The sequence below is a fragment of the Chanos chanos genome, chromosome 10, assembly GCF_902362185.1.
Source record: "Chanos chanos chromosome 10, fChaCha1.1, whole genome shotgun sequence".
NCBI classification, from domain to species: domain Eukaryota; kingdom Metazoa; phylum Chordata; class Actinopteri; order Gonorynchiformes; family Chanidae; genus Chanos; species Chanos chanos.
The window spans coordinates 21,512,146-21,525,840 of NC_044504.1; the positions used below are offsets into that span (position 1 = coordinate 21,512,146).

Consider the following 13,695-nt stretch of genomic DNA (forward strand, 5'->3'; position numbering starts at 1 on the left):
CCTCCATTTCTATCTCAGGCATCTCCCTGTCTCTCTCCCTCTCTCTGTCTATCTCTAAAATATACACACACAAACACATACATACAGACACACATGCACACAACTGGTTAAAGTAATCCACTAATCACCAGGCCCTTAGCTCAATCAGGTGTGTCATCTTGAGCTAGGAAACATGTAATCTACATACGGTCACAGAAACAGCTACTCATAATTTGGTATTATTAAGAACCCCAGGGGCACAGATTCAGGATACTCCAGCTTTTTAAACAACACTTGAAATTTCATATTTTGTATAGGACTGATGCAAAATCCTCATAAAGCAACATGCTAGCTCAGATGACACAGGAAAAGGAGAGCCCACAAAGTAAGAAACGGTTCAGATGAAAAGAAGTAACACACGGGAGCAATCATTTTTTTTAAAGGGAGGCTCTCCACTTTATCACACTGTGCTTAACTAAATATACAGGCTATACGCTATATCTATAAGTAGCCATGCGTATTTAAAGTAATATTGTCTGAATTTAATAAAAAAAAATAAATCTAACATTAATGTACTAACATTGTAGTGTATTAATCACGTAACACTAGTAACACTAAATTGCCTATAGGCCTACATTTGTGTCATCAGAATAGGAATACTTTGATGTAACTTGAAATGATTAATTTAAAAATTCTTTCAGCGGTAGCTAAAAATATAGTATAATAGTTCTGACCGAATACAGTTTGTCGAAAACTCTCAGTCCAATGAGAACAGACTAATTTATGCCTCTCCACTAAAAAATTAAGAAGTGTATGCCCGCATACGGGTATTCAGTGAAGAAGGGGCGCCTTGGCTTACCCTCGCAACTTGGGTGGAGACCGCACTTCTACGCTACGCAACGTGTTGAACGCCTTTAGAGACTATGTCATCCACAAGCTGTTATCCGACATAAGATAACGGAAAATGAACGTCATTGTTATAACTCTGATTTAAGAGATGCCTTTACCTGTCGCAGATAGATGGTTATCCCTCTCCGTTTTCTTCTTGTTACCTCAAGAGATATTTTGCGGGGGCATAGCGTGTGAACACATCCTGGTGCAGAGTCACGTATCTAACCACAACACGCGGAATAAACCACGCAAACGCTCGCTGTCTGTAAAGAACCAAAATGTGGTGGCGAGGAAATCACAAGGCTTTGTAAATGTTTTCTGTTAACTTCACTTCCTAACATTTAATATATTTATTGTTAACAAAATCCAGATGAACAAGCATTACTGAATGTGGCGTAGGAAGGCGCTTATTTGGATGCAATCCGTCATTATTTATTTCAGGGGACCTTCAACATAGGTTTTAAAAAACTTGTCATTTTCAGTGTGGTGTAGCCTTCAATTGAACAAAAATCAGTTCACTAATAAGGCTCATTTTAAAATGTATCTATTTCTCTAAGATGGTTTAATTTGAAAATGACAGTCCAAGCCAAATACGAATTTTGTCGTAGACTTTCTGCCGCAGGTTCAGAAGAGGACACAACAGCAGAAGTTCGCAACGAACAAGCAGAGAAAACTTTCGTAGCTCCGTCTATCACTATCCGTCTATCATGAAAAAAAGCCGTACATTGTGAACGGTTCTAGATCATTTCTTTCTCACTCATACAGTTCTACCGTCATCTTGGCGCAGGACTCCACACTCCCTCCTGCCACCACACTTTTCTCCGCACTGCAGCTCGAGCGCAAGCCTCGCGAAAAAAAAAAGAGAAGTAGTCCTGCTCTTCTCCACAAGCAGAGAGGGCGCTCTCTCCCTCTCGGTCTCTCTCTCTCCCCCTCGCCCCAAGATGAGAAAATGACCACGCGAGCATCACTGACCCCACCCTACACACCTTCTGGTCCAATTGGCAACCATCAAAAACTTTACCCCGCCCCAAAGCGGCGTTTGATAATCATCCATTGGGGCAGCGTAGGGACAATGTCAAACAATCAGCCTTACAAATAACGTTCCCATACTCGGACAGAGACTGAGAGGCACTCTGGGATATGCTGTTCTTCAAGAGCACTTAGAAGGTACGTGACTCAAACTTAACCAATATCCAAAGACTACAACACCCAAAGTCGTTTACTAAAAAAGTTGTGACGTACGGCAGGGGTAAAATATATTTGTATAAATTATTCATAATAATTGTTGTTAAGAGTATAGTACAGTAAATCCTATTTTATGGTCTTGACATCATGTTGTAACGAACTGTTCCGCTATGCACTAAGAATGTCACACGGTCAAAAGCACAGCAATTTGCCTGTGTGACTCTTTCAATAACCACGCGTACCCAAATAGGCGTTTGCTCTCGTACATTCCCCCCAGCTTCATGTGATGTTCAGCACCAGTACTGACAAAGTGCCAACACACCAGAGCAGCACATAAATTTCAACAGCTCTTAATCAGATAAGGCCGCTTTTGAAAAACAAATGAAACGTTATACGGCTGACCTGTTCTTCTGCCGATAGAATACTATTTCAAAGCGAGAGGCTCGGCGAAGGTGCATCATTCCGTTGGTGAGGTCGCTGTGTTTTTTCATTCCTCGGTTGATGTTGCACCATTTTCCATCCTCGTCGTTCTCCGCCTCGGTTCTGATTCAGCATCGCAGGGATACTCCCAGCATGCCTCACGCACCTGCGTGACAGAGGATGTCTGTTGCGTAGCAACTTAAAAGGCGTGAAACCCCACACTCACTCATGATGGCTTCATTGAGGAAATTCCCACAGATTTAACAAATTAGGTGCAACAGCGTTCTGACATGACTATCATACATGTTCCAGGAGGTTCATGTGACTGCCATGGCGCATTTTTTTTTTCCTGAATAGAGACATTTACCGATAAACTGTGCCTAGAGAGTCAGCAAGAATCAGAATGACAAAACGAAGACACCACCACTCCCACTAATAATAGTAATAATAAAAATAAATAAATAAATAAACTAATAATTATTATATGCAGTTACTAACATTTCTGTCTTCTGTCTTCCACAGGGGGTCTTATTGTCATCAACTGGCCAACAATGAGAATTAAAAATTAACTGCACACTGAGGGGAGATAGAAACTATATAGGTCTATGTTGTTTTCTCCTTATCTCTCATTCAGATGTAACAGTGTTAAGTACTAATTCGAGGTTTCCTAATTCTGCTCCTGGGGGCCCATAGGTCTATCCCTGCTCTAACACATTTGATTCAGCCAATACGGCTCGACATTTAGCTAAATTGAATCAGGTTTGTTACAGCATGGAGATATCTAAAATGTACAGTGGTTTGGATGATGAGTAGCGGTATTAGGAAATACTGTACCAGATCTCAAAAGCTCTGGCTTTTTTTTTGGAGTTTTAGAGAAATAGGCATCAATGTGGAGAATACTTTGAGGCACTAATTAACGCTATAAATTCGATCTATTTGTCCCAGTAACTAAAATTTCAAGCAAACGTTTACAATAGTTTGCATTTGTTAAAAAATAATACATGAATTTAATCTTGACATTTGGACCTCGAGACGATCTGTAGAAATACTTGCCGTTCAAGAGTCACGTGATGGCACTCCAGACACATGTGCGACTGTAAACCTATCGTCGCATCTGCCATACCTACACAAGGAGGTGAACATGGCTGATGTATCGGAGAGGACTTTGCAGGTCGCCATCGCAATTTCATTTGCCACGGGTTTTCTCGCAGGGTGGCAGGCAAACCGAATGCGAAGGAAGTTTCTGGACTGGCGGAAGAAACGGCTGCAAGAGAAGTTATCCGAAACACAAAAGAAACTTGACCTAGCATGAGGAGAAAATGCGAGAAACTCCGAGCCATTAAGTTTCCCGGTATGAAACACTGATAGTGTAACAAACTGTGTACAGTTTAGCTGTACTGTGGCCAAGGACAGTATAACAAATGTACTGAAATTGCACAGTGAGAGAAGGTTATTGCTGTCAGTTTACTATGTGCGATTTTATATAAGATGTCTTCACGTTTTCTTTTTGAATATATAGTACATGCATTGCAAACATATGCTGCCTATTTCCAAATCTACTCTGACCAGAAATTACATGGTCTTCATTCTTTCAGAAATGTCGGAAATTGGGATATTACTGTCACTTGGAAGCTTCATGAGCGATACCAAGGTGCCGTCTTCTCCAGCAACGTCAAAGTTACATCATTCAGAGCCTCAAGTTATTTAATGCGACATCAAAAGATATCTGCATTTGCACAAATAAGTTCAACTTTGGGTATTTTTAGACAGTGGCTGTCAGTTGTAGGTGTCTGAGATCTTCTGTACAAGTGTCTGTTTAACTATACGACTAGTTGTGATATTATTTAATGTATGATGGCAAAATGTGTTGCCCAAAAGATACAAATCTTCTGTGATGGCCAATCAAAAGGAGATTGCAGTGGACAGAATGCCGAAATGAAAGACTTTTCAGGACGCACCAGAATTATAATAAATGTCCTTTTTCATTAAAGAACTAACCTGAAAATTTTCCATGTCTGAGCGGTGAATCCCTTAAGGCATTTTGTTCCTGAGGTGGAAGTATCTGTTGTGCCAGTGGCTCCCCTTTGCACTTTGTGAATCACAGCCTGGATGATCACAGGGATTGTGTTAAATGGCACCAGATTTTGAACATTCTGATTACATGACGTTTATAGTAAATCTGAGACAAAGCTTTCTGCACCAGTTACTTCATGCAAAGTACAACCAAATACAACACAAGGTCCAGATCACTGCTGGTTTTCACATCAACTACCAAATACTGTGGTCTGTGAATAAAGAGTGCAGACACCCCCAAAGTGAAAACAACATCTCATTATGGGGTGTGGGCAAAAACCAACAAGACATAGGATTTTTATTAAGGAACCATGAAATACATTATCTGACCAAGAAAACAAATTAAAATATACAAAGAGTGCCACACAGAGGGCATAACTGGAAATCTGGGTTTCAGTTTAATGTTTTTTTATTGGGTTTTTGATTATAATAACAACAACAGACATAGATATACAACTAATTCACCAAAACAACACATCTGTACTTTAACCCAGAACCCACCAACCCATGCCCCATCGCTGCACGCCTTGGCTTTAACATATTAAGCACACTAACACATATACACGTACACATAGTTCTCCTTCGTGTGTTTCCCCTGCCTGGTCCCCGCTTCTGTTCTGACTTTGAATTGTATACTTCAATTATAAGGCTTCATATCTATCATGCCATATTCTACTTAATTGTTCCCTAAAAATGTTATGGTAGTGTTTCTTTGCATATGTGAAAAAATTTTGTGCATTTTCTACATTAGTAATATGAAACGAAGTTAAAATAGATCATTTCGAGACTACTTCAATCTTCATGATCAAAATATTACTGTTGTGTAGTTACGCATGAGACTAGGCTGACGACGATTACGTAGCCGTGTAAAGATGTGTTGCATTGTACATGGTTAATGTAGCCCAACGCGTAACGCTTACTATGCAGCACAGGTGATATTTCCCAATGTCAACATCGGGCGCAATTTGATGACGACATGATCCAGTCGCGGTTTACGCATCTTAGCGACCAAACTGTAGCGTCTCCACAGGATGGAGTTCTTTTTGTACATTTGTTCAATGATGTAGTCGCCGGTTTAGTATTTAAATTATCGGCCTTCGCCGCATTTCTGTAAAAGCTCGATATTAATTTGTTAGCCTGCTGAGATTAAGTCATAAAATGCCGCCGAAAAGGAGAGGACCTCTACAAACCGTGCAAAGAGATACAGATGACATCAAGAAAAAGGTCTCGTATTTGGCAAAGCAGTCTATTAGGTCATGACATGTTAACCGCTGAAATACTGATTTACTTTAAAAACTTAGTATTTGATTGAGTTTATCCACTGAAACGAGTTGACAAACATTACAAAGGACATGGGACATTTAATGTGCTATAGGCTACTGCCATACCTAGTCATCTTATTTCTTAGTCACCGCATTACAGTTCTCTTGCTGTCGCTGAACGTAGCTGGTTAGAGGTAACTTTGTTTTATCTCACTGGTTAGCGGATGTTTTGGTGTTTGGAGGAGCCAGATTATCGTTTTTTTTAATAACCCCGTTTTAACAATAATAACTTCTCTCCAGATCGATGCTTTGTCTAGCGGCATCGATGGCCTGAATGAAGCCGAACGTAGGGAAGCATCGTTAAGGTAAATGCCTAATTGTTTCAAAGTTTTTTGAGCGCTACAAGTTCATCCTTCCTTTTCAATCTTATGCAGCTTCCCCCAATGAGTAGTTGTATTTATGGGTCTGCACAATTCCTGATTCCCAGAAATAATGTTATAAACTCTCTGAGGACGTAATTCCATTTGCCAGCAAATGCCTCATCACAGCTTTTCTCTCCCTACAGGTGCTCTGAACTGCAAAATGCTGTGGAACAGAGGAAGAGGACTCTACAGAAGTTGACAAAAGTAAGAGATGAATTAAAGTATTTGTCTATTTGTCTTTTGACACAATCACATAGTTTCATTAATAATTTCTCAGTGAATGGAAAGTTCTGCCATTCATGTAATGTATGGTTTATACCTGACACTATGCTTACTCTCTCTCTCTCTCTCTCTCTCTCTCTTTCTCGCTCTCTTTTTCTCTCTCTCTCTATCTATCTATCTGTCTATATCTATTTCTGCCCACCAAACACACATACACACACAACTGACTAGACCTGAAGCCCTGTTGTTTTTAATTGTGTGGTACAAGGCAGATGAGCCGGCACCAGTGGCGAACTATAACCAGCGGAAACAGGATGAAGAGGAGCGTCTGCTCAGATTACAGGAGCACCTACATACTCTAGCTCTGAAACTACAGCCCATCGAGAGCAAAAATGAATCGTATGCAATCACACATACACATACACACACACACTCATAAATGTGTATATATGTATGTGCACATGTACCAGACATTAACACGGACCAAACACACAACAGTTTTACATTATCTGCTCTCTCTAATGTTAACCCTAGATTAAATCAAATCCAGACTTGTTCCTAGGAGAAATTTTGAACAGTACAGAGTTGTGAGCTTCAAGTCATTAAATTCAAGTAATTCATTTAATTCTTACTGTAAATGTTTGAAAATGAAGACAAATACTTTCTCCCTCTTTCCTTTAATAAACAGAGAAGCAGGCCAAAGCTCCATTCAGGAGGATGAGGAAAGTGGAGAGGAAGAAAGTGAGGAAAATGAGGAGAGTGCTGACAGTGACAACGTTGATGATGATGACGATGAGGAGGAGGAGGATGAGGAGGGTGACAATGATGATGAAGATATTGATACAGAAAGAAAAACAGCTGCTGTCTACATTGCCTTAAGTACTTTTAAAGGAGAGCAAGAGGGAGACCTTTCAATGCAGGTGAACCACCATACACAGCACAAACTTTTTTTTAATTTAAAATTTAGAATTGCAGTATAACTTCGATGTGTGTGCGTGTGCGCACACACACACACACACACCACACCCAGGAGTGATAAATTCTGATTGCTTGAAGTGGTGGGCAATAGGAGCTTATGGGATGTGTATGTTAGATATGCAGTTCGACACAAACACGTACTCAAATACACACTCAAACACACGTTCACTGTTTGATCTTGTGTTTTTTTCTGCTTTCAGAAGGGGGAGGTTTTGACTATTCTCAAGAAGAATATGGATGGCTGGTGGTTAGGACAAGACTCCAAAGGGAACCAAGGTTTGGTTCCAAGAACTTTCCTCAAGGTAGAGACACATTTTTCCACACTGACTAACTGTCTGCAGTAATGTACCAACACCTGTTCTCAAACCTACCTTTATTTCTCAGGTAGAATTTCAGGTCCAATGTACAAGTACTTTGACACCCAAGATATGTTTCACACAATGATTTGTCAGAACAAAGGCTGTGTGTTGTATATTCCTGTACATGTATGTCTCTTTATATATATTGTATCCCTTGAACACTCAACAGCAGAAATCTTTACCCTGCACTCTCTCTCTCACCTCGTTTCCATGATTATTTGAGTCTAAATATTAGATTGGAATACACGTGGACCCATAAAACATGTAAATACAGTACAAAAAATGTGCGTGCCAAAACTGACAAGTATCCAGAATAGTTTTGGGTTCGTGCAATCTGCTCTTTATAAAATTGTGCTTATTGTTTGGGTCAGGGCCTTTTTTGTTTGGTGTTGGGCTTTTTTTTTTGTTAAGTGTTGGGCCTTCTCTCCACAGGAGTACTCTGGAGAAGAGAAAGAAGAAGAGAGTGAGGTTGAAGAGAATAGTGCAGACGAAGAGGAAGAGGAACCTAAAGCCAAACAGAGGTTAAAGAGAGAGAGATAAATCGAGCATTTATGGTTGTTGGTTAATCTTTTTTTTTTGTTGTTTTTCAATTTTATTTTAAGTATTTGTGGCTTTGTATGGTGCTGTAACTGAGATCACAACCTTGGTTTCTAACTGAAAATTTTGTTAATTGTGAATTGTTTTTAACCATAAAAAACTACATCTGTAAATGTTTGTGTTCATTTTGCTGTCAGTGCTTCCTCTAACTGGGACACTGTGAGAAGAGCCATCACTGAGGTATAGATATATGCACTTGGTGTCTCACACACACACACACACACATATCATGTGAGCACAAACGCAGTGATCTTATTTCAGTGTGTCTGTGTGGGTGTTTGTATATATTAATGCATATATGTATCTGTGCTTTGTCTGTGTTTTGTGTTATATCATTGTCAGATTGATGCCACTGATGTTCTGTCTGCTATGGGAGCCATCCCTCCAGGATTCAGGCCATCTACTTTGTCTAAACTCTTGGATGAAGGTCAGTGGCTGATCCCAGGTCAGCTGAGTTAGAGCTGTAGAGAGGAGATCAGGGCTTTGTGGCTGGTCTGAGATAGTTTTGACTGTCGAAACACACCAAGGCAGTTAATAAGATTCATATCAGAAAAACACACACACAGACATCAACTATCAGTCATAAATGGGATTCTAATGACCAGGTCAAACTTACAGTTTTTATTGTTGTAGTACTGTGGTGTGTGTGGGAGAGGTGGGGAGAGACAGAAAGATCCTGTCATCATTTTACCATGCTAAAATTTCACTGAACTCACTGTACACTGTAGTGCACTGTGCATTGTATTGTACTGAATATCTAATTATATTCCTTGCTCTTGTTTAGAAGGGCTGGAATGTAAATGATTATAAATTGGATTTACACAAAAATTGACTGCATCTAGCAGTTGTATTCAGCACACAGAATTAGCACCCCTTTCAACATTACTGCCTGGGAGGGGATGCTTTTGGGAACATAGTTTGCTGGTATATGATATATGGTGTATGTATAATTATTAATTTGAGTTCACAATTGTTGTATCTGTGCTGAACAGGAATTACACACAGAGGAAGTCACTACACACAGCCTGAGCTCAGCCAATCACAGCTCTCTTTTAACGACCTCTTCCTCGACCCAGACTCTGGCAAGGTACTAAATCACAACACATGTACACATAAAAATACAATTGTTTGTACTTATGTGTAAATATGTTCACTGTTCTGTGAAAGCTTTTATTCCTGCATCTCACTGCTTGTGTGTGTGTGTGTCTGTGTGTGTGAAGGTTCGTTTGCGACAGTCAAGAGTCTGTCTGACTTTGACCCTGTGGAGCTGCCGAATGATCCCACCCCCAGGGGTGGGGTTACAGGTTCTCAGCAGACATATACGTTTCTGTGCCTTCAATGGGACTGAGGTATGACACATACCCATACATTCACACAGAGACATTCATTCACTCACCCCCATAAGCAGACACACTCATTGAATAGATAAATATTTAAACACATATGCAAGTTACTTTAAAACCATCCATCTGAATGATATCTGAACAAGCTGTGAACATGCTTTCTCACACTCTACCAGAGGACTGCACCGCCGATGGCATGCATGTCTACTCCTGGCCTCTAGAGGGCAGTGAGAATTCACTTCTCTGTTATCCCTTCCAGATAGGAGTGACACCTCAAAGCCACATCTGTGTCCATATCAAGAGTTAGAGAATTGCTGGTGAAATGCTGTCAGTCTTAGATTCACTTCATATAATCCCCCAGCTAATTTGAAATCTGGCCTATTTAAAAACCCCTGTACTGCATGTTCTGTACTAAATACAAAGCAAAAGAATTGATTTTTTTAACTTTTAGGTAATTGTAAGGTACATTGATGCAGCAGTAATAATTAGTATATGCATAGTCTTACATACTAATATTACTATCCACCAATCAGTGCTATTATTGTACCCTCACAAAGGAGTGCTTTTCACTTTTTATTTTTAACCTTTTTAACTCAATTGAATGACCAGTTCCCTATACTGCTATGAGTCTCTGCTCAGTCTTGGGCGGGGAGAGTAGCGCATGCTTCCTCTTGCATGTTTACAATCGTTTCCATGGGACTGTAGAGTGTGCAGAGGCCCGGTGTATTTCCACTGGGGTAGATCCACTCCATTGACACCAGGAGATGCTGATATAGTATATTAATTTACACAAGAATTCTGGAGGTGTCATTTTATCTCACTGAAGTTAGGAAGGGGAGACCACAGGAGGTCGTACAGAACATAGCCGAGAACCTTTGTTAGCTTCAACAATAAATGTTTGCATAGACAATATTTGCATTAGGATTTCACAATTGGATTGTGCCAGAGAGAATGACTGGAATGTCAGTATGTAAAAGCAAACAGTTTGCTTTTAAATGGGAAGCCTCATAAAACAGTAACCATTTCACTGAAAGAGTTTAAGTCTTGGAATGTGAATGAGTGTGAAGTTGTGTAAATATTTGCTTATTTAGAAATCCATTCTCTCTCCTTAGGTTCTGAGTAACGTCCACACTGTCCGGGCCACTTACAACCCTAAGAGTCCAAAGACCTGGAGATTTTCACCAAGGGTACTACACACACTGTACTCTGTGCTTAGATTAGTGGTGTCTGTCTGTTTGAGTTCACACACCTGAGCTTTTTTTGTGTGTGAGCATGTGTGCGTGCGTTTGTGTGTGTGTGAACATGTGCGCGTGTGTGTGTGTGTGTGCGCGTCTATGTGTCTAACTCCTCTCTCTGCTTTAGATGAGTGGTGTGCTGCCCAGTCTGTTGGATGGAGATTGTTTCCTGCGCTGTCACTCACCCTCCCCTAACCTTGGCATTCTCTTTGAGCTGGGAGTCACTTACATTAGAAATGTAATGCATACACACATACACACGCGCACACACACACACACACACACACACACATACACACACACACAGACACATAGTTAAGTTTTGACATAGCAAAGGTTGTCAGAACTGGAAAGATAACTGATAGAGAATTCTAGCTGCCACTCAGTGGGATGTGACAGTTTGTAGGTACATATTATTAACATTAGTACTGGTGTGGCTGATAAAAGTTTGCTGTTTTTGGTTAGCCATTTGTTAGCTGCTCAGTGGTTTTGTGGATAGAGTGAACTGAGATCTGTTTCACTCCGTGACAGTCTACAGGAGAGAGAGGAGATTTAAGCTGTGGCTGGGCTTTTCTCAAACTGTTTGACAAAAATGGAACCCCTATCCCTCTTCGGTAAAGACACACACACACATACACACACACACACACACACACGCACAGATAGTCATAAGCATAAAGAAAACAGAGTTAGAAAGACACAAACATGCATGAAAGTTGATTTTTCTTCAGGAAAGAACATGATGTATGTGTGTGTGTGTGTGTGTGTGTGTGTGTGTGTGATTGTAGGACACAGGAGCTTACTGTGCATGGCGGAACTCCATATGAGAGAGATGTAGAGATGGACACTACCTCAACTAAAAGAGGTAACTTTCATCCAAAATGCTCTTTTTTAATCTAAAGTCCCCCTCAAAAAACTATAGACCTCATACATCGTCCCACCCTTACCTCTCCTCACGGTATCTCACACAAAAGTTGCTCCCCTTTTGTTTTTTTTAACTTTATATGTCTACTGCACCATGGAGGGAATAAATGATGAGAGGATTAAATCTTAAGGGCAGGTGGTACATTTATCATGCTTCTCTCCCACCCTCATAGCTTCTGCCACACCCACTGGAGTGCTTCAGCAGATGTTGATGGCAAGAAAACTACCCAAGCTCCTGGTCAAACTGAAATCTCCCAGCACCAGGATTAGGACACTACTTAAGTATGTGTGGTGAATCCATGCTGTTATCTCATTCATTCAAAGTGCACTTCTGTCTGACCCTTTTCATTCAATACTGTTTCCTCAGTTATTGTTGCAGTGTCTGTCAAGGTTTCAAACTTTTCAAATTCAGCTCCTTTTTTTTTTTTTTAAAGTGTTTAGTCATAAATATTGCTAGTTGTCAGCTGAACAGATGTGACTCCTGGTTCAGCCTGGTTCAGTAATAATTTGTCAGATCAGTCGTGTGATGAGTTAAAAATAATGTTTGTGTCTGTTTTCTCAGTTTACTACCAGACACTATCGTGGGAAGCCTGTCATGTGTACCTCTGCTGGCTCTGTACAGACAGTTACTCGCTGACACACTTCTGCTGAACCGAGTGACCATGCAGAATGCTGGTAACACATTCTCTCTGCACAGATACACACACACACACACACTCTCTCACAGATGATCTTGGTTCTCAGAAATGTTTATTTCCTAGTTATTTCACAGATTTAGTGGCACGAGGAGTCTTCAGGGCAGTTAAACATGGGATCCAATCTGCTTTGCACTCTTGGTTGTGTATCAGGGGAACACCGATGTGCTCTAACACATATAAACTGAGATTAGATTTGTGACTCTCTCCCTTAGATCTCCTCTGCAGCTCAGTTCTCGCCACATTTCCCCAAGTCCTTGATCAGCCAGACCTGATGGATGCTCTGAGGGTAAGATTAGTCAAGCTCACACACAAACACACACATGCATATGCACTCTCCCCAATGACACAGGCACAACACACACACACAGTTGATAACTGTGTGTACTTTGTGGTTTTCCAGCTTGCGTGGATGAAGGCTGAGAGCATGCTGAAGAGGCATGAGAAGGTAATCTGTGTGTATTTTACAGTGAGGGGCATTACTGCTTTAAGACTGTAGTTTGGGAAAGTGTGTATAAGCTGTGTGGATATATGTGTGTATATGTGTTGGTACATACAGAGCAATGTGTGTGTGTGTGTGTGTGTGTGTGTGTGTTTCTGTGTTGGTGTGTGTGTTTGTATTGCAGAATGACATTGCTGTGTTGAAGCGCGAGTTTGAGAATGTGTATATGAGTAGTGTGTACCCCTTGCTGTTCATGACGGAGATGCCCCGCCCACAATGGGCAGATGAGGGGGTGGAAACTCAACGTGCCCGTGTCATCTACAACCCCGCCCTGCAGAATCCCATGGCAACTATGCTGTCGTCTGAACATACGCACCAAGCTTTTGACATCACGCAGGTCACGTATGACCTTATCAGTTCGGCCCGACATTGACCAGTCAACACTGAGCATGACCCCTTTACTGACCAGTCGTCTCCAAATATTAAAATAGGAAAAAGCTTGACATTAACCTGTAGCTGGGTCATACTGGCCTGCCACCTTAGAGATTTCAGCCTACTGGAATGCGGCTGATGTTCCTGCTCATTGTCACTCATTTGAATGTTGGCTCATCACAGTGCTGTAAAATGTGATTTGATTAATCACAGAAAGTGAAGGACTGTGAGGACTT

At 40.8% G+C, this 13,695-nt stretch overlaps 1 protein-coding gene across 1 annotated transcript; it reads left to right on the top strand.

Moving 5' to 3' along the window:
* The first annotated feature begins 5,706 nt into the window (after positions 1-5,706).
* nphp1 (nephronophthisis 1) lies at positions 5,707-13,460 on the top strand. Its single transcript, XM_030787479.1, has 20 exons — positions 5,707-5,772; positions 6,111-6,175; positions 6,376-6,436; positions 6,723-6,853; positions 7,143-7,374; positions 7,633-7,734; positions 8,224-8,312; positions 8,526-8,568; positions 8,731-8,815; positions 9,381-9,475; positions 9,609-9,737; positions 10,844-10,918; positions 11,094-11,204; positions 11,498-11,580; positions 11,755-11,831; positions 12,064-12,172; positions 12,453-12,565; positions 12,801-12,874; positions 12,989-13,033; positions 13,212-13,460. The coding sequence occupies exons 1-20, from the start codon at positions 5,707-5,709 to the stop codon at positions 13,458-13,460; spliced, it is 2,034 nt and encodes a 677-aa protein (XP_030643339.1).
* Positions 13,461-13,695: the final 235 nt, after the last annotated feature.